The sequence below is a fragment of the Sphaeramia orbicularis genome, chromosome 19 (assembly GCF_902148855.1).
Source record: "Sphaeramia orbicularis chromosome 19, fSphaOr1.1, whole genome shotgun sequence".
Lineage (NCBI taxonomy): Eukaryota > Metazoa > Chordata > Actinopteri > Kurtiformes > Apogonidae > Sphaeramia > Sphaeramia orbicularis.
Window position 1 is genome coordinate 24,632,884 of NC_043975.1, and position 22,678 is coordinate 24,655,561.

Here is a 22,678-nt window from a genome sequence, read left to right on the forward strand (position 1 = left end):
TTCCAGCAAATACACAACACATTCCCTTTAGATCTTCTGAGTCACTGACAGAAATGCCTTTACTTTTTCTCAGGTGACAGATGGAGGATGAAATGGGTGTGAGGTCTGTGTGGGTGTGTTAAGTTGAAAAACGGACAGATGTTTCTGTGGGGTGGTTGTTTTGACCTCATGAACCATGTACTCTGAACATTTTTACAAACAAGTCCGCACATACAAAAAAATGGGCTACGAGTGATTAGAAAAACCTGATGGGAGTAGGCTCTTTCACCTATCCATAGGGTAGGAGGGCTCACTGAATGATTTTAGAAGTATGAAAAGTCATTTGTTCTGGCCTTAACAGTCACCAGATCTCAGCCCATTTAACAACCTCAGGGAGATTTTGGACCAAAGCATTAAAACAGTTTTGTAAGACTGGTATTCCATCTCTCCAGTGGGAAATCAGAAACTCAAAAACTCATGTAATGATATTTTGAGGTAAAATCACAATCCATAATCTCAATCATACTTTTAATCACCACACTTAATTGGTTTTTGGAGGGCTTAGGTGGTGTGATCGCTTTTTTGCTATTGTTATTCGACTAAAAACTAACCATTTTTCTATTGTTTTGAACTGATGTTCACATTTTCATTCATTCATTCGAGGGGTGTGGAGATGCACCCTGAACATGTCACCGGTTCAACACAGGGTTTCTCCACATCTTCTTAACTGTAAAACACCTCAAATATGTTTACATGCACACTAATATTCTTCCAATTATGACTTTGACAGATACAGTATCGTGTAAATAGCATATTCTGTTCAGATATTCTTCATTAGACCGTTTCTGATCAAGACATTAGGGATATGCTGGTGTAATTATTGTTTTATGAGGATTCTTTGTTGTTTCTGAGTTCATACTTGTGGAAAACTACCTTTCTTTAAAACATTCTTTTTATTGGAATCAAGGCAAAAAAAAGAGTCATATGAGAAAAAACAGTACTTTTGCATTTTCCACATAGCATATGTACAATACTCACCCCATCCCTCCCCCCACCCTACAAAGTCCCAGGTAACGCATCCCAATCTGAGATTAAGAAAACTACTTTTTTATCCTTTATGTACAGTTGTATCTAAACAGGAATAACAGTGGAAACTCTATTTTCATTAGCCATATGCCTAACAGCTCTGTAGGGTTTGGTAGCTTTCAGAATAGTGGTAAAACTGGAATATTATGTTGACACTAACTGTGATGCAGTATCATCTGTAAAACACACAGGTGCTTGCTCATTTAAAATCTGTAGATAGATAGATAGATAGATAGATAGATAGATAGATAGATAGATAGATAGATAGATAGATAGATAGATAGATAGATAGATAGATAGATAGATAGATAGATAGATAGATAGATAGATAGATAGATAGATAGATAGATAGATAGATAGATAGATACTTTATTGATCCCCGTGGGGAAATTCAAGTATTCAGCAGCTCACATACAATACACAACACAAAAAGTAGGAAAGTTTGTGCATCACTGTTGATGACCAGATCAAATGTGAAATTACAGATCATCTTTATTCACCAAAGCTAACTCATGTAGAGTACACGGAGAGGCACAACACCAGATTAAATAGACACTTTATGTTGTTTTGTCTTTTTAATTTGTCACATCATTTGTCTGTACATATGCATACATAATGGAAACAGTAAATACAACACAGCCAGTAGGCTAAGAGGCTTCTGACACGCATCAGCACTCTGTTGACTCACCTCATTGATTTTGCAGCAAAGCACAAGGTACAGTGTGTGTATGTGTGCAGTGTGTACAAAACACTGGCTTCAGGATAGGTAGGGTAGGCCAACGTGTCACCTGCACTCTGTATCATGACTGTTTTAAAGGTGAAGACTGTGTTCATTGATTGTAAAATGTTTCATCTGTCTATAGTCATTATCGTAATTTGTGCCATTTTCTTTTATTTGCACTGACATTTTACACAACACAATAATCCAATGCAATGTGTAAATTACTGTTATGCAACACTGTACCTGTCAGTGATGGTGTGAAATAATGATGTACAAGTGTTCAGTATCTCAACCTATTCCTTCATGTCTTTATCCTCATATTTAAGGATTAACATGTCAGACAGTTTCCCGCCATACCTTTTAGGGAGAGGAGCAAGTCCTTACCTCAAACTGATAAAACATCTTCCAGAACATCAGAAATATTATGAAACTTTCTAAAACAGGTATTCTGATGGTAACAGTGCATACAGATCACTTAAGATTCTTTTGACAGACTACTGAGTATAAAGAACAAAATGCAATTATAGACCAAATTAATCATACAGCTGCTTTCAAAGATCTGTAATTCTCCTTATGACAAGTGAACAGATGCTCATGTTTAGAATTAGTGAAGTTACTCTGAAAGTCACTGGCAGACGTTTGACAGCTCTTTTTTTACTGTAAAATATCTGTGGCTGTTTGTGCGAACTTTATGTTTCAGTCCGCATCTCTGTTTATGTGTGTGTCACTTGGATGTAAATGTGCTTACAGTTTGTATAGAAAATCAATTTGAAGGATAACATAATGAAGAGTTGGTTCAATTTATGCATGTTATGGTTATGGCTAAATTATATACTTAAAAAGTGATGGAATCATAACTGTGTGATAGTTTGTTTGTTGTTGTGAAAGAGCAGAAGAGAAAGTCGTAATTACAGCTTATTGATTTCCTCATGTGTAATTCAAACTAAGATCAACAGATTTCTGCTTCATCAGTTTGGGTGCATTGCCACTAAACACCAAGGTGCTGCTAAATATGCCAAAAAGGCACTGTTGCCAGCAAAAAGCATCACATTGGTCAAGCTAAGTTCTAAGACCAAGGTCGCTCTGTCTGTGCTGCCTTGGGGCCATGGACATTGTGTACGTCACTGTAGTCCTTGTTAGTACTGTGCTTGTTAAAACATTCAGGCACTATTTTTATTAGATAGAAATCAAAGCCTCTGCTCACCCAAGGATGACTCATGAGTAGTGGGCTCTTTACATTGCCTTGGGTAGTGAATGTATTCACAAAACTCTGTCTTCTAACGTGAGTCTGCTCAATATAAGATGATTTTTTTTTAAGTATTTTTGTGAGTGTGGGTGCATATTTTTTGATGTCCTCTTTTCATTTTGCTCTTGTAAAGATTTTGCCCGTGGAGGAGGGGGCATCCTGCTGTGTACCTCCTGCCCCCCTAGAGTTCTCGCCATCTTTCACATTAATTCCCCCCACAGCGACTCCTGACCTTTGGGTGTGCTGTAGAAGCTGTTTGCTCACTGCTCACTCATATCTGTGACTGACTGTGGCTGTTACAAGTAATAGGTGTGACTGGAGGCAGAAGCACTGAATGTTCAGACAGAATTACCAGAATAAGACTGATGAGAGCCTCTTGACATCGCAAAGAATGGAATAAAAGCAGCATGCATTGTTGCATAATACTGAAAATAACTAATATGAAAATTATTGCAATAGAAGTGAATTAACCCACTAAAAGTGTTCTGTTTGTATGGAGTAAATTGTATGGAACAGACAGTGGAGCAAATTTGCAACTCTGGTAGAGTCATGTTTTTGGCCATCTGATGAATCCAGTGTTTACCAGAGCTTCCTTCTGTGGTTTGAAGCAGAGGTTTCTGAAAGCAGAACTGTGCTGCAAAAAATGTACAATCCAAAACAGGCACGAAAGCATCATGAAAGGACTGGAACACCTGATGAGTTCACGCTATTTACCAGAGCTTGTGTTTTTTGGTCAAATATGTTTTATTGAGGAAAAAACAAAACAAGTGTGGGATAGAAAAGGACAGAGGAATACAAATTGCATTTTTGTGCAAAACAAGAAAATACAAAAATCAAACAGAAATAGAGGCACACATAAACAAAAAGGGGCTCTTAACACACCCACTGTCCAAGGCTGTGATGGAAAATAATGTGAACCAGACAAAATAAATATAGAATGCGACCACTAAGGGTTGGTCTTTAGGTAACAGAGGTGAAAGGAACCTTATTTTATTTACAAATGAAGCACATAATACTATTGGCCAGAGCTTAAACATAACAATAATAATAATAATAATTTTTAGTTATATCACACTTTTTAAAAGCATGAATGTCCTTCTTTTTCTAAAACATCAAAATTCATATTTTAGCTTTAATCAGACCATGTGGAAGAAGTAGCTGCACGACTTTCATTAACGCAGACAGGATCAGAATCAATGTAGATATGGAGAAATTCAGCATAAGCATTAAAGATTTCTGTCCAGTAGCAACAGATGAGATTCACCTCTGCTCCAGAGCGTTTAATACACTGTGAGAAGACATCTGGAAGCATATTGTGAAGCTTTCATTCTGAGTGATGCAGTCCGTGGAGAACCAGGAACTGAATAAGACAATGCCTGAGGTTTAAAGAACACGTATTAATGTCTTTAAGAGTCTATACCAGAGCTTTTTTACTGCATACATCTTCCTACTGTGGTTTGAAAAGATGGCTCGTGAAAGCAGAAGTGTGCTGCAAGAAGCCAAAGTAATATTCCACATCGAATAAAAAGCTCCACTGACTTGTTGGAAAATGCAAAATAAGGGTATTGTCACATCATATATAATCATTTGACTCACTCTGTGTGGAATTACTGATGCTGACAATGCTTAATGATGGCCTGCTACTTATTTTAACTGTTACTAAAAGGCCATATTAAATATGCTGTGAATGTTTTCGCTTTTATCATAAAAACTAACACTGACAGTTTCCTCTTCAGCTTCTTGTTGTAATATTAACACCAGTGACTCAAAATGAATGTTGTTCTTAATGACTTGTTGCATTTGGAGGTTTCTACTACCATGACCTACAATTTATGCAGTGTCATGCTTTTTAGCTGTCATGCGATTAATTAGTCTGACAGGCCTGACAGGAGGGTGAGGGTGTGTGAGGGGGGGTCCCTGCGGTTATCTGGCTGTCAGTGATAGAGCCAGTAAAGAAAGGCAGCAGGAAGGAAGGTGGGTGGTATAAGAGAGACTGCAGTCTGACTCAGTGCCTGGTCATTCCTAGAGTTGAGGGATGCTCGCAGTGCTACTGTCATCACCCAGTGTATGCATGTGACAGTTAAGACAGGAAGCTAGTCATGTGGGAGAAAACGTCTTCCATGTGATGTTGAGGAAACTCAAAACAGTTTTTTTTTGTGTGTGTGCTGTGTTGTGCAAGATTAAAAACACACACAGAGTTTCAGTGTCTAAGTTAACACTGTGGTCATCATGCATTAGTTCAGTGGTTCCCAACCTTTTTTGCCTTTTTTACCCCATTTCAACATCAAAAATTTCTGGCGACCCCAGACATTGAAAACAAAGACATTTTTTTTGCTAAAATTAATTTGTTTTTGAGCATCATTACTTTGCTATACTATGTTGAAGATAGATGTTAATTTTAGATGACATATAATGTATATTATTATGGACGGAGGCAGAAACGCCAGGTGTAGATTACTGCACAAAGTGAGAATTTTATTTTCCTTGGTCAGGATATGTATAGTCAGTCCAGCTTATATTTACAAGGCTGACAGTTAATACCAAACAAACAATAACTCAAAATAGGAATTATGAAAGCTGCAGCATCTTAACCCTTTCATGTATACTGGTCGCTACAGTAGACAGTTATTCTCCAGCTGTTCTCTTGTATATTCATGGGTTTTGTTGTTTTAGTTGCATATCTGCTAACACAGTGGACACTCATGCATCATCTCATGCACTGCAAAAAGTTACTGTAACTTTGCTGTTCTTGATAAACCTGATCTGCAGTAACATGTTTGAGTATAAATCAACTGCTAGTTGTTATTAGACTGTAATTAACAGTTTTCTTATTTTTTTTTTTTTGCATATTATCTCCATGAAGTGAGTAATAACTAGTATTAGAGTATGTTAAAATGTGAGAAAACACCAGATTAGCTGCATGAAAAATGCGTTTATTTCATAGTTTTCACACAGTATATCACTTTCTGATATTGTGTTTTAAATACATGTTTCTTTGCTTCAAAAATTAAACGCATGGTGTCCAGTTGAGTGGACATTTTTATAACACCATAAAAAATAGGTTTATTAAAAAAATGTCAATCACATTATTTTCTTTATGCCTAAAGAGGAATAAAAACACTGAGGAAAAAAATCTTGACTAAGGTTGTGATAATTCATGCATCAAAGGGTTAAACTGACCACAATGAACATTTGAAAGATAAACAGTACCGCAGTGCTTCAGTTTCAGCTTTGGAGTTTGTCATGTCTTTTATGGATTGTGATTGTATTTGTCAACTCACCATATATTTTTACCTCTACCAAGGAACGGCGGAGGTTATGTTTTCATCAGAGTTTGTTTGTCTGTCTGTCTGTTATCAAGATAACTCAAAAAGTTATGGACGGATTTGGATGAAATTTTCAGGAAATGTTGATTCTGGCACAAGGAAAAAATTATTCAGTTCTGGTGATGATCGGGGGGACTAATCTACCTTGAGTGCTTTTCTAGTTTCTTATTTATTAGTAAGTTTCTTTTATTTTTATTAATTACTAGAAATTTCAGGCGACCCCATTTAGAATTCCAGGCGGCCCCATGTGGGGTCCTGACCTCAAGCTTGAAAAACACTGCATTAGTGTAAGCATGGCAATGAGATCATATTGGAAGCAGAAATGGGGTCAAAATTCTAAATAAAGTATACTTGTTCTGTATAAACTAGTCTGAGTGTCGGTTGGGACCCCTGAACTGGTTTGACAGCATTTCTGAGCCAACGCCAAGGCAGTTGTTGACGGAAAACTTACTGTATGTATCTGAGTAAACATTGGCCTTGGCGTCCTTGTGACAAAATTATCTTTTCCAGCTCGAAGTTTCTATGAATAGACTTTATTCACAGAGGACATTTTGGCTTGTAAAGGCAAGCCAAGCACAGGTGTTACTGATAATGTTTATGATGGATCTGTTCCATTTTGTTGTTTTTTTCAGTGATCCAGCAAGGCTAGAAACTGATAAACACAAAGGGGATCCAGGAAAGTGTATTTCCACCTTAACCAATCAAAATATCTGAGGTAAAAAAGCCTGTAGCATTAGGTATCTTGAGTCTAAAGAACATTCAGTTTCACTGATAGTTTTGTCTGTGAACTACCACAAATTATTGGGAAAGATGTATTTTACTATATTCAACAGTATGTGGTGATGTACTCAAGAAGAAGCTGAACACAGGGAAAGTTTGAAAAAAATTCACAAAGTGACTAGTTGATTACTAATAGTTGCCCAGATTAGTTTTCTTTCAGTTTAAGAATCATTTAATTCATTAATTGTTGTTGTAGAATGTCTAATGTCTACCCAAAGCCTTTGCAGAATACATCATTCTTCCAAAAATTGGCATAAGAATATTTGACAAGCATCTTTATTTGAGAACTTGCGTATTTAAATCCACGTCAGTTTTTGACTTAAGGTAATCTGTTTTTGATTTGATAACTGAAATAGACTTTTGTAGAACATATGCTTATATTTATATACTGTTTATACTGCTCCAAATTCTCTTTTCAGATTGTGTGAGTTGGAAAAAAATTAATTAAAATGTAGATGTCAAGGTTGCATTTCTTAGAGAATACACAGATTCTCCACACCCCAAATCTTAGCGTGACTGCATTAGGGCAAGTGTCGACCACAGATCTGGGGGATGGGGGCTGCTGTGAGATGGGTGGGGGGCGTCGCAGTAGTGATTGCTGGGAGGACTGTTGGGAAAAGGGAGAAGGGGGCACAGGGGAGGCAGATTTTTAGGGCATTCAGCAGGAATGGTGCCCCAGTACTGCCAAATCACATCAGCACTACTGCAACAGCATTATCATCATCTGTGCTGTGTGTGCATGTGTTTATACAGTATGTGTGTGTGTGTGAGCGTAAAGAGGGAGGGAAGTTCACACAGTAAATGGGCCAAATTAAGGCACTGTAGTTGATATTTTCATAAGAACAATACAATCAGTCCTCATTACAGCCTTTTCTAGTCTCTTTATCATCTATAGTTGAGCTTTTTTGTCACATCTCAATATCATTTATCAGGTGCGAAGCTAAATATTTGAACACACCCCAGTGTAGCACCTCAGAAATGGGGGCATGCTGCTCTGCTGCTCTGAGACAGCGAAAAGGAGGACATTGTTTTTGTCTGGGTATGGAGGAGATCTTTTCGTGGTGGTGCAGCAGTGCTTTGATTTTCACTTACAAGTTCTATGCAGGTGGAGATTTTAGGTCTGATTATACTGTATAATATGTGACATACAGGAAAAGGAACCCACACATGGACAGGTGTCATCAAAGAACTGCAGAACTGGATGAGGATGCACTCACTGATCTGATACAGATATCAGTCCAATACTGACTCATATAGCTGGGTTAGGTACGGGTAACACTAGATCTGTTCAGTACAAGTCAGTGACATTTTGTTTATGCTAAAGGAGTACTAACATTTTATGGTGGGAGCTAGCAACAAATATTAAGTGCATTTATACAGTTATGCATTTATGTGTCTGCTATGTGCAAGTATAAGCAGATACATGTTAATATTTGGTGTGTTTTTAAACTTCTTTTGTGCAAAATTGTATGTATTTGTGTGTAACTCTTCTCACAAGTTTGATAAAGCATTAAAAAAAAACCCCATCAATATGTGAAAAATTCAGTAGTCATGCACTATGACTTATCTTAGCAGTTTGTGTAACCATGGCAATAAAAAACAGAATAAGCTGCAATAAAGTTCCAATTCATGTACACTGGGAAGACATTATGAAAATAATTGAACCCACACCTTTTTAGAGCCTGATCACTTCATTGTGCTATAATTTACTTGAAAAGGTCAGAAGACTTCAGACTTTATTGGGCTCCATCAGTGTCTTGAAATTTAGGGGAGTGTTCATAAAATGACACTATAAGTTTTATGTTTATGCCTGATTTTGCACAGAATATGAAGACTTGACAGTAAAGGATGTCATCTCTGGGCATGGAAATGATTTAAACTGCCGTCACTGAAAGACTATTTACAACTTATACCACATGTTTCTTCATCTTTTTTCATACAATGTGGTCCAACGACTTACTGAATTTGACTTTTAAGATTCAAAGTGACAGGATTTCCCTCCAATTACATATAATAATAATAATTAACCCTTTCATGCATAAATTGTGAGAACTTTTGTCAAGATTTTTTTCTTCAGTGTTTTTATTTCTCCTTAGGCATGAAAAAAACAATGTGATCGAGTTGTTTTTTTTCTACGGAGTTTCAAAAATATCCATGCATTTAATTTTTGAAGTAAAGAAACGTGTTTGAAACCCAATATCAGAAAGTGATATGAAAACAATGAAATAAAAACATTTTTAATGCTGCTAATCTGATGTCTTCTCACATTTTAACATATTCTAATGCTAGTAATTACTCACTTCATGGAGATAATATGCAAAAAAACCCCAAAAAACTTGTCTAACAAATAACAATTGATTTACACTTAAACATGTTAGTGCAGATCAGGTTTATCAAGAACAGCAAAGTGACAGTAATGGTCTGAATGTCAGTGTATGGGATGGTGCGTAAGTGTTCACTGTGTTGGCTGATATAGAACTAAAACAACAAAAGCCATGCATATACAAGAGAACAGCTGGAGAATAACTGTCCACTGGAGTGACCTATGCATGAAAGGGTTAATTAGAACAGCTTGTATGTCATAGCAACTAGGAGGCTGCCATTTTGGACTGAAAGTTGTTGTCAACAAGACCAACACTGAATCCACCCTTTTTGACAATGAGGGCTGCCCTGCACTTATATGCTGTTCCTGGCCCTCTGTTCACCTAACAGTATCACTATCCCTAACAGTATTCTCCTATGTGCCTCTATGACCATGCAGTGACCCCAAAAGACCTGAAAAAATTAGGTCAACATTACTGTCCAAAGAATTCATCCAAGAGCCCACCAAATGTGAAGGGGATCGAACGATTTGGTGAAGAGGAATTGCGTTGGCACCATTGTCAAAGGTCAAATTTTATGTGTTGACCCTGATTTGATCTTGAAAATTACGGTCATGTTCGATGGCAAAAGAACTCATCTAAGAGCTTGCCCAACTTACACCAGGACGACTGGACGATTTGATGAATAATAATCATATTGACACTGACAGACGGACACACAGATGGATGCCGTAGGGTACAGCAATACGCCGCAGTCAATGGCAGAGGAGTAAAAAACACCAGATTTTTGTGTATTTGTTTCTAAACTCTGTTAAAGTGTGGTGTGCAATGCTATAGGGGCACTTATACCTATTTTCTTGTTACAATGTTAGGAAATAAACAGTGAAACTTGATGTTGTTTTACGTATAATGGGATGGCCAAAGTGTCATCCAAACAGTGAAGTGCAGTAAACACTGGTGTGGTTTGGATGGTACTCAGTACTGACAAACAGCCAAAGCCCAGGTATCAATGTGGAAAACTTAGATCACTGTGTCCCTGGAACTGGGGAAAGGTACTGACAGTTAATACACAGAGGGATATGAGTCAGCAGAGTACAGATGGGCATATTAGTCGCCACATATCCTCCCCCTTGCCCTTAGCCTTTCCTTCTTTCTCCCTCCTTCTTTTCTCCTTCTGTTGTAAACTCATGGTAATGTGTCACAGCTCCCAATATAAAATCAGCCCATATTTGTCCCCAATCAGTCGATTTGCTGTGGTGTGAGGGCCTGCACGCTCATCACGGTTAATCTCTTCCTGCTCTTCATGGAGCAGGAACAGCCTAAAGCAGATTGTTGCTGCGCTACTGGAAGTAGAGATGATTAAGCAGCAATGTACGAAAATATGTAATATATATTTTATATTATACACAGTTCAGTAATTTAATAGAACTTTAAAGAAAAAAAGCTGTGAGAATTTATACTCTGCATGTTTCATATCCTTGGGGTGCAACAATAATAATTACTACACCCCTCACAGTTTTTTTATTCTCCTTTAATAATGTAGGCTTTCTGTTCATGATTAAATTATTTTGTTTTAGTGTCATTATTATTATTATTATTATTATTATTATTATTATTATTATTATTATTATTATTATTATTATTGTGAAAATGTCTCCTAAGTGGTAAAAATTACAATTTCCAATAAAGTTGGAAGGATTTTGTTTTCCTCTTTTTATTCCTGTTTATACACATCAGTAATCACCTTTGACCAGGTTGAATGATTACATACTGAGTCCCAGTTGCACTTTTATCTATCAAGAAGAGATCACATTGTCACAATCATTTCATGAGAAGAAGTAAAACATATTTTATACTAACTTTATGCTCAACAGTGTATATAGTAAATTAAATAGTATATATATTTATGTATATAGCTGGAATGTGGACTAATATGAAAGATTCTTGTGTTCTTATATGAAACTGTTTCTAATGCCAGTTGTTCACTGGCATTAGCTCAGTCCATTTCTAAGCTAACACATTTCTTGGTTGTCTACATCGATGCTAACAGCATGTATATTGATGCTTCAGTGCCTCTCTCCTGTTCCTGTAGAGCAGCAACAGTGTACTTGGAAATGGAGTGTGCTAACCATCACCACAGACTCCAACACACACTTCATGTATATTGTACAGATTATAAAGCTCTTTGGAGACCAATCTCATACTTTTGAAATTGATACAGCAGTGACATTGTTTTGCTAATATGAATTTGTCACTAAAATGTATGTTTTAACCTCCATGCACCAAAAAAGAAAAAAAAAAAAAAAAATCACTGCTTTTATATTTGTCTCATAAATTTGCAGGTCTGTTGGGAAGCACCCGTTTCACTGGCTCATCATGTAACTACAGCACCCTGCTGCTGGAAGAGGAATCCGGTCTGCTGTACGTGGGAGGCAGAGGAGCTCTGTATTCGCTCAACATCTCCAACATCTCCACACCTGCAAACCTCACAGTGAGTGCCAAGATGCTGTGAGCACCTTCCTCAAGTCAACACGTAATTACATTAGTTACAAAAAATCAGCAAACCCCATTTCATGAGTTTTTCCACTTATTTCCAAAGTGTTAAAAGGAGGACAAACTAATAATAGCCTTAAGCAGATTGAGCAAATCCCATTGTGTTCCTCCAATTTTATGGATATTGGATTAAAAGTACCAGGCGTTTATTCAAGGGTTACTGAATCAAGTCAAAACCCAGCAATGTGTATTTTATGCACATCCAGAAATTTCAGTGTGTTTTTTTTTTGCTTTCTATTCTTCCATTTCCACATACATCATTTTCTCTCCTTCTTTATCTACAGATCAATCTATTCACCTGTTTATAGTCTCTTTTGTCCATATCTGTTTGTCTAGCTAACTGAGCCATTATTATTACCTCCATTGTTTTGCAGATTGATTGGGACGCTTCCCCAGAACAGAAGAAACAGTGTCTAAACAAAGGCAGAGACAATAAGGTACAAAGCTACAGTTATACACTCACTGATTCAGCTACTTTTTAGAAATTATTATTGGAAAACACTAAATGAATCACTTCTGCTTTGTATTGTGAGAATAAAAACACTCAATTTTCATTAGTCTATTTGTTCTACTTTTCTCAGTAATTAAGGATTTTATGCACTGAATCCAAATTTGACAGATTTTACCCTCGTTCATTGAATATTTGCATAAACTAGCGCTGCATGCTGTGCATTGCACTATTTTTTGTTGTTGTTGTTGTTGTCTTTTGAGTTGATTATCTATGAGCCAGAAATAGCCTGTTTTGTTCCCTGTTCCCTGCAGACGGAGTGCTACAATCATGTCCGCTTTCTGCAGCGGTACAATGAGACTCACCTGTACGTCTGTGGAACAAACGCCTTCAGGCCTCTCTGTGCTTATATAGTAAGAAATAATGGGCTTTCACAGTTCTGTAAAAGGACAAGAATGAATGGCCCTGAACTTATATGATTTGCTTGTGATTGTTCTTTCTGTTAAAGGATGCAGAGCGCTTCAGTTTCTCCTCTGGCTTTGAGGAGGGAAGAGATAGGTGTCCATATGATCCAGCCAAAGGATATACTGGCCTCCTTGTAGGTAGGCCTGCCAATTTTGCATTTAATCTACCCTTTATTAACTGGTAAAGTCAAATACGTATGCATACATGCAGTTTGTTGTAGTAGCAAAAAGGAAAAAGGGAGTTTTACTGCAGAGATCTAGTATATACACAAGACTGTAGATTATACTCTAACAGGCTTTGTGCAGATGCATATGGTCAGGAAGAACCAACACAACACATTTATGTATTTTCGTATAATCCTATTTCAACTTGACTTATTTATAATATTTATAATTTTATACTTTAAGTCTATTTTGTTTGCATTTATACTTTTATCTGTCATGACAGGGATTTCTCTCAAACTAAATTTCAGTATATAATCATGTGCAATGACAATAAAGAATCTATCTATCTATCTATCTATCTATCTATCTATCTATCTATCTATCTATCTATCTATCTATCTATCTATCTATCTATCTATCTATCTATCTATCTATCTATCTATCTATCTATCTATCTATCTATCTATCTATCTATCTATCTATCTATCTATCTATCTATCTATCTATCATTAGGATTAAACTTAAATTAAAGAAGCAGTGAAGAAAATAGTTTGAAGGCTACAGTAGAAAGAAATCAGGGAAAAAAACCAAACAGAATTTGGTAATACACTTCTTCCTTCAGTCTGCTTCAGACTGTATAGAAAATAGATAATACTGCTTTACACAGCTATGGAAAAGTTAGAGGGGGCTGCCATGTTCCTTTTATAATGACCCACAGAGTCTGCACATCTGACAGTTATGACAACAATCGGCATTTCCTCCCACCTTTCTTAAAAACACCAGTGACTGGCCAAAATCTTCCATCTTGGGTAAGATTTTCTAAAGCCTGAAAACAGATTCAAAAGAATGCAGGAAAAACCTTGTTTCCTCTCAGACCTCTTTACAACACGCAGAAAGAATTTCTGCCCAGTAACACCAAAAGTTTTAATTGAAGCAAAAATAAAAGTACTAAAAAAACTATAAATACAGCTACAAGTTGTTGATTTTTTTTTTTTTTGCCTATTATTGTGCATTAATTGCTGTGCTGTGGGTCAAGAAATCTTAAATTTTACAAGAATAATATGGCTTTACACAATATGGAACAATGGTTTTGTAAATAATGTCAGATGTTTCATGTCATCCAACCTTGAAGCTTGATTGTAAGTGTCTTTGTAATACCCAAAAAACTAAACAAACACTACATAAAAACTCATCTTAAACTAGTTATTTCCTTAAAAATAAAAAACAAAAAATAAATAAATATACTAATAATAAAAACTAATGACTATTTCAAGACCATAATGAGCTCTTGTTCTTTACATTCTTTTTTAGTTTAGGCATGTACTAGATATTATATATTATGTAGATATTACACATTATGTGACATATTTTCATGTTTTTTTTTTGGTTTTTTTTAATCTTTCTTTGTGTCTCTGTGTTCGTGGTTCATTCTTGATCCATGCTATGATCTGTTAATCAGACGGCGAGATGTTCACGGCCTCTCAGTACGAGTTCCGCAGTTCCCCAGACGTCCGCAGGAACTTCCCCTTCCCCACGCTCAGGACAGAGGAAGCCCCCACCAGGTGGCTTTTGGGTTAGTACAACACATGACATAGACAGAATAATCCATATTTATGTACAGTAGATACAGCCACAAGCAGACAATAGTTCACGATGTACAGTCATGGAAAAAATGATTAGACCACCCCTTGTTTTCTTCAGTTTCCTGGTTATTTTAATGCCTGATATAACTAAACGTAAATTTGTTTGGACAAATATAATGATAACAACAAAAATAGCTCATAAGAGTTTAATTTCAGAGCTGATATCTAGCCATTTTCCATGTTTTCTTGATAATAACCAAAATCACTTCAGTTCTTACATCAATACCTATGGCATTGTACTGACAAAAACTGTGCTTTTAGGCATTCCATGTTTTCTTTCTGTCTGTTTTAGTCATATGATACACACAGGAGTTAGTACTGGATTGCATAACCATTGTTTTAGATGACTTCTAATGGTCTAATATTTTTTTCCACGACTGTATATGTTTATTCAAAATACTAAAGATTGTGCTGAATCTTATTGTAACTTTGCACATTATTTTAACACAGAAATTGTGAATGAAAATCCACGAGTCTAAAAATAAGTGCACTGCAGCTCAAACTGGCTTCCATGGAGACACTCTCAGCTGCTAATAGATCTGTGTTTGGACATGTGCTCTTGTGTGTTTGTGTATCTTGTTTGTGTCTGTACAGAGGCAGACTTTGTGGGTTCTGTGCTGTTGAAGGAGAGCATCAACAGCTCTATCGGTGACGACGACAAGATATACTTTTTTTTCACCGAGAGAAGCCAGGAGCAGATTGCTTACCCAAGCCAGACCAAGGTGTCCAGAGTTGCTCGTGTCTGCAAGGTCAGAGACAACAATTAACCATTACCCTAAAATATATATAAAGGGTTTTGGTACTTTGGGATGTCATTTTATTTATAGACAAACAGGGTTGAAAGAAGTGAGAAGGACAGCTGCCAATTATATTCGACGCATATGTTTTGGGATTATTTAACCCTTTCATGCATGAATTATGAGAACCTTAATCAAAATTTTTTCCTGAGTGTTTTTATTCCTCTTTAGGCATGAAAAAAAACAATGCGATTGAAAATTTTCTTCTGAAAAAAAAATAAAAATAAAAATAAATAAATAAAAATTATTTTTTTAAAAAATTAAAAAAAATACATACAAAAAATAATAATGAAAAAATAAATTCTTATGAACCTATTTTTCATGAAGTTGCAAAAATGTCCACTCAGCTGGACACCACACATTTAATTTTTGACTCACAGAAACATGTATTTACTGATAAATTGTGTGAAAACTATGGGGAGGGCTTGTGATTCTGGAGGTTTATGCTCAGGAGAGATCTACATAATGTTATCTATTCATGTCAGAAAAGATATGTAGTGTCTTAAAACTTTAATAAAGATATGTGTAAAAAAAATCAAAAATAAAAAAAAATAAAAAAACAACGAAAAGAACAACAAAATCCATGAATATACAAGAGAACTGCTGTAGAAGAGCTGTCCACTGGAGTGACCACTGTGCATGAAAGGGTTAAACCAGGGGTCTCAAATGCATTTTCTTTCAGGGGCCACATTCAGCCCGATTTGATCTCCAGTGGGCCAGACCTGTAAAATAATAGCATAATAACCTATAGATAATGACAACTCCAAATTTTTGTCTCTGTTTCAATGCAAAACCCCCCCCCATTAAATGATGAAAATACTTACTTTTATGAACTATCCAAAAAAAATGTGAATAACCTGAAAAAACTGAAATTTCTTAAGAAAAATAAGTGGAATTTTAACAATATTATGCCTCAACTGATCATTTATCCATGTGCATTATGGATCAGATCTACAAAGACATTAAACACTTAGTAACAGGCAGAAACAAGTTAAAATTGTGCTTAATTTTCTTTAGACATTTCAGGTTGTTCATATTTGTTCAGGTTATTCACATTTTATTGTTACAGGATAGTTTGTAAATGCTAATATTTTCATAATTTAATGTTAATTTTTGCACTAAAACAAAGACAAATATTTGAAGTTGTCATTATTTATAAGCATAATGTAATATTATTTTTTTTCACATCAAACTAAGAAGAAAATATGGAGTCATTATTTTTTGTAAGTTATTTTGCAATTATTTTACTTTAGATCGTATTGGTCTGTATGTGGAACCTGAACTAAAAGGAGTTCGACAGCCTTGACTATGGAATTTTTGCACTTTGCAAATTCATCCTATGGGCCAGATTGGAACCTTTGGCGGGCCACATTTGGCCCCCGGGCCGCATGTTTGAGACCCCTGATTTAAACCTTTTGAAACCATTTGACATACTCTAAATGGATTTATGAAGATTTTCTGTTCTTGGTTTCTCACCCTAGCCACCCCAGTCTTGCAGTAATTACAGCGCTGAATGAACCAGTAGTTACATGTCTGTAATCTGTCTTTCTGTGCCACTGTTGTCAGGCAAACTTCAAGTCCACCAATCTCCAGCTCTAATGGCAAACGCTCTCTCTCTCTTTAATACCCATCTCTCACTCTTCCACTTGCCGTCCTCCTCTCTTTGCCTTTTACCTCATTTCACTTACAATCAGCATCTCTGGACTAGACAGCACGCCCAGCAACCACTCTTAGAGGTTATGGAGACACGTTTTTCTCTCTATCCTCCCTTGTTCCTGTTGAGTCGTTTTTTTGTAGAAACTGATGATAGTACAATATTATATTAGTGCATATGCTGCTGTAATGAGGTTACAGCATTATTCCCTTCTATGATACTCCCAAGCAAATCTCATTGTCTAGGGTTGTAGTTTTTGTTGTAAAATAGTTTTATTAATGTAAAAATGAACAGGTCCTGTTTTCTTTCTTTCCAGCTGTAATTCAATCTGAATTTCTTGTGTTCAGTTGTCATTGCAGGGTTACAGTTCTTGTATTTTTTTGTCTTTTTAATGCCACACATCTTCATGAGCTGCATCTGTAGGAAAACTCAAGGATTTTTTTTTTTTTTTTTTTTTTTACTCACAGTATCTCACATTCATGAAAGTTATCATGCTGAGCCCCCATATGAGGGATTATTGGTTGGTCTTTGGCACTAAATCTTCAAAAAAGGTTGGAAATGAAGCAAGTCTTCAGGCAGGAGTATTTTCAAAAAGGTATTTTTATCAACGAAATTCTCATGGAAACAAAAGGCAGCCCTGGGGAATTCAAACAAACAAACCGCAGCCTCCTTTGTCTCTCTTGTCGATCACTAATCTCTATGCAACTCCAGTGCTTGGCTCCATCATTGAGCCAGCATGGAACCATTTTTAAATTGTAATACTACTGATGGTCACAGGGGTTGGCACCAAAGAAGCCGACCCCCATAGGCTTACATTGAAGTTTTCTCTAAAAAGCCTAAATTATTTTTTTTCCAGGAGCCATTCTGGCCTCATCCATTTTATTTGGACCCTCTAATAAATGATCTGGTGGTCCATCTGTGAAATTTCCCTCTTTAACCCATAAAGACCCAGCGCTACGTCTGTGGCAATTCCCAAATAAGGTTTTCTTCATATTTAACCTTTATTATTAGATTTATCACCATTTATTCTAATATTATGCTTTGTATTTTGTGTAAATAATGTATTTCCCTATGTTTTATTAACTGATCATTTAGATCACAGGTGTCAAACATGAGGCCCGGGGGCCAAATCCAGCCCACTAAAGGGTCCAGTCCGGCCCTTGGGATGAAGTTGTGAAATATAAAAATTCCACAAAGATATTAACAGTCCTTTTAGTTCAGGTTCCACATTCAGACCAATTCTATCTCCAGTGGCTAAAACCAGTAAAATACTGTCATAATAATCTATAAATGCTCACAAATCCAAATTCCTCTCCTTGTAAATTTAAATATTTTCATGTATTTACACTAAAACAAAGTATAATTTCACAAAAAATATGAATAACTTGAAATGTTTTAAGACAAGTAAGTACAATTTAACAATATTCTGCCTTGATATTAAATGTTTTGTGTATTTGTAGTGATCTGTAAGTTATAATGACCATGTGGAATTGATAAACTGAAGCATAATATTGTTAAAATTACACCTAATTTTTTCAGTTTGTTCATGTTATTCACATTGTTTGAAAGGATAGTTTGTAGATGTAAACATTTTCATTGTTTAATTTGACTTTTTTCACTCTAAAACATAGAGAAAAGTTTGGAGTTGACATTATTTATATATTATTATGTTATTATTTTACTGGTTCGGCCCACTGCAGATCAAATTTAGCTGAATGTGGCCCCTGAACTGAAATGAGTTTGACATCTCTGATCTAGATGTTCATTATAGCTCAGATTCAAGTGGAGGGTTATTATATCAGAAACGGAGTAAAGTGACTTTTTCAGGAAAGATATCGATAACTGAACATAAACCATCCTCTGTCATTTATTAAAACTCCATGGGTTTCACTGGTGAATCCTCTGAATGTCCACTTGGGTCCTATCTAATGACCATGAAAAGATGACAAACTGTATTTTACACCAATTATTTACAGGTATTGATAGGATTAGTGGATTAACAGGAACTAAACATTTTAGATCAGTAGATGATTTTGGTTGAGGGTAGATGATTGAGTCCTTATGGGTTAATTCAATCTCAGGGTGAATTGAAAAGTTGATGTCTACAGTGATTTTTTACCTGTAGTTGTGGTTAACAGCTCCACTAGCAAGTATGTGAGGCAAGGCTTGATAAAGTTCTGCCCCTTTTGTCCAAATATGGTCACATCTGGCTCCAAAAAGCTAACATGGCCAAATCGCAAACTACTAGCTAGAAACCAACAGGCGACGTCCTAGCTCCTACATCCATTAATTATACAGGGTGGGGAAGCAAAATTTACAATATTTTGAGGCAGGGATTGAAAGACAGTGTATGACCAATTGGTTTATTGAAAGTCATGAGAATTTATTTGCCACAAGAAAATTGACATAATAGAAAATGTTTTTATTCTATGTGTCCTCCTTCTTTCTCAATAACTGCCTTCACACGCTTCCTGAAACTTGCGCAAGTGTTCCTCAAATATTCGGGTGACAACTTCTCCCATTCTTCTTTAATAGTATCTTCCAGACTTTCTCGTAATAGTTTTGCTCATAGTCATTCTCTTCTTTACATTATAAACAGTCTTTATGGACACTCCAACTATTTTTGAAATCTCCTTTGGTGTGACGAGTGCATTCAGCAAATTACACACTCTTTGACGTTTGCTTTCCTGATTACTCATATGGGCAAAAGTTTCTGAAAAGGTATGGATAATAGTGTTGGGTATGATTATGACATCAATATATGTTTGGTTTCAAAACAATTGACGTAGTGTCTGCTGAGAAAAAACAACTAAATGTTCATTGTAAATTTTGCTTCCCCACCCTGTATATAGTCTATGTTCTTTCCTGTATAGAACACACCACCTGAACAGGTAAGGGACGGGGTGAGCACAGCATGAAATGCAAAGGGCACAAACAAACAAACAAAGGACAGTACATGATTTCTGCTGACATCTACCAAACATAGGACCACATGTAAGCATAAATGTCTTTATTATAAAAAAAAAGTGTCAATAGCTACAGAAATGTCTCTGTCCTCCATCTGTCCTCTCCTGCTACCTGTAAGCCCTTACTATTCACTGTAAAGGACCTAATCATGCAAACCTGAACTCATTCTCTCAGAGGCAGCTAACGTCAAGGTAAAGCAATAAACCACAAATAAAACCATAAGACCATTCATAATAATCAGAACTGATAATCTAATCAATAACCAACACATAGATAATAATGTTGTGTAAACAGGACATAATTTATGCATACATTTTCATTCCATAAAACTATTCACTGTAAATCTTTAGTTTGAACGCCTTGATAATATTGAAACCTTAATTAAGACCTTCATACGTTATTCACTCAAATCAATGCTTGATTATATCGATCATACTTTTTTTCCTCATGCTCTTAGAATGTGATATTAAACCGCAGACTGTGAATAATTTCTGAAGATTACACATGCTCAAAATCTTTTAAACCTATATACTCCGGCATTTCATCTCCTCTGGGAATAAGGTCTGGGCTCCACTTCTGCTCTCTCTTCGTCAGTAGAGCTGGGTTGTCAGAGAAGTCGGAAGCATAATAAGGCAGTCTGAAATAGGCCACAGCAGCACATGCAGATGTCGAACTGGTCCCCATACTCAGCCCTGTGGCAGCCAGACACCAGATCTACAGACTGCAAAGGCCCTGGCAGTCGCCTCTGGCCTGAAACCCCAGAAGATTTGCCATTTCCGAGCTGCCTAACTAGTTGTCCTCTTGTGTTTCTCACTAGCCTTATATACTTCCTCATGACCTATTTAGACAAAGAAGGAAGGAAATGACATGAGCATGACATACATGGTAGTTGTTTTTATTAGCACAGAGAAAAATGACACATTTGAATTGTTTTGTGTATTAAAATAGTATTTACCCACTTGGTATTTGCAAGTAAGGCAGTCCTTGTACTATTTCCCTTGCAAACCAATAGATATACATAAGGAGCACTTATACTCATATATAGTACAATGGAGGAAAATAGTTTTTGGACACCCCATGCATTTGTGATACATTGCATGAGGAATGACTTGTAAGGCATTGAACTCTGCCAAGTTTTGTGCCATTCTGCAAACCCACATACTCTGTTCTGCACGTGCTCTGTTCCATCGAGGTCAAAACTGGATGTTTCAGCAAGATAATGCCCCTTGAAATACATTCAGGGCATGACATGTTGAAACTGTCAACAGTTCAGTTTTTTTTACTGTCAACAATATACAAAAAAAATAGCATTTATTTGTGTCTGTCAGATGCAGACTCACCTTTTGAAACAAAAAAAGTTTTTCTGCAAATATTTCATAATAATATTTGAGATTGAGTAAAATTTTAATGGTGTTCAAAAACTTTTTCCCATTACTGTGTCTTAAAGTTTCAGTATAAGTGTTGCCAAATGAGAAATAAAGTTTTTCTCTGCACCTAAAACATTTGCCAAGTAAAGAGGTTTTAAATTAAAGACAGCTATTCTCCAGTGTTGGGTTTCTCATTTTAAAAAGCACAATATACCACTAAAGAAAATTATGTGTTTTAAATTCCCCTGAACCTTACACACTGAACCTATATGAGTTTGTTTGTAAATGTGACTAAGCCATTTTTTTTCTGCATAATGAGGCATAATGAGCAGAAATCCTGACACATAGTTAATTCGAGGGTCATTATAACTGTTACCAGATGGGAAATAAAGTATTTACCTGTACCGAAAGTGTTTAATTGGGAAAACAGATTTAGGTGAAAGATTGATCAACTCATTCTGAGGTAAGAAAAAGAGATTCTTGTTTTCAGCTAATTGTACACAAACTGAGAATATAACTATAAATATTGCATCAGTATCTGCAAAATCTCCCCTAATCCAGCATCTCTTATGGAAAGACTAAAGGAATTTATCTTTGATGCGGACACTGTCTCAGACTACCCTGACATTTTTTCATCTTCATCATCTCGTCTTTAGTCAATTTCCCCACAGGCACATCTTTACGGTGCTATGCTTAGATTCTTGCTCTTATTCCCTTCAAGTTATAGCATGACAGCCCAATGACCCCGACTTTGACTGATAGATTGTAATATATCAGTGCATCTCTAATTCTACTTAAATTCAGCTCTCTCTACCACAGTATCCTCATTTCTACCCAGAAATCATCCATCTTACATCGACTAATACTTACTTTATAGGGTTTTTTTTCTGAAAATAATGATCTAAAAGAGTGGATGCATTTGTCAGTGGTCTATTCTTCCACTTTGCTCTTCTCTTCTACCAAAAATTGAGTTGTTATTATGGATGGAAGTGTTCCCAACGGTGGCATTTTTGGTTTAGATACTTATGCGTCATATCGATTTAGGCTATTTTGCTATTCTCGTGGGAGGCTCAGCCGTGGTAAGGAACAGGCAGAGTATTATGATAAATGGCAGTTAATATGGAAAAGACATAAATAAAGAATGATGAAGCACTACAATTC

The 22,678-nt window shown here is 36.1% G+C and overlaps 1 protein-coding gene across 1 annotated transcript in view; it reads left to right on the forward strand.

Annotated features, from left to right (window-relative positions):
• The window catches only part of sema4gb (sema domain, immunoglobulin domain (Ig), transmembrane domain (TM) and short cytoplasmic domain, (semaphorin) 4Gb), a 54,302-nt gene that overhangs the window by 13,780 nt on the left and 17,844 nt on the right, over positions 1–22,678 (forward strand). Inside the window, exons 3-8 of the mRNA XM_030121685.1 lie at positions 11,802–11,950; positions 12,387–12,449; positions 12,775–12,873; positions 12,969–13,062; positions 14,549–14,662; positions 15,327–15,481. Of these exons, the coding sequence (XP_029977545.1) occupies positions 11,802–11,950; positions 12,387–12,449; positions 12,775–12,873; positions 12,969–13,062; positions 14,549–14,662; positions 15,327–15,481 (674 nt within the window). The remainder of the gene's footprint in view (positions 1–11,801; positions 11,951–12,386; positions 12,450–12,774; positions 12,874–12,968; positions 13,063–14,548; positions 14,663–15,326; positions 15,482–22,678) is intronic.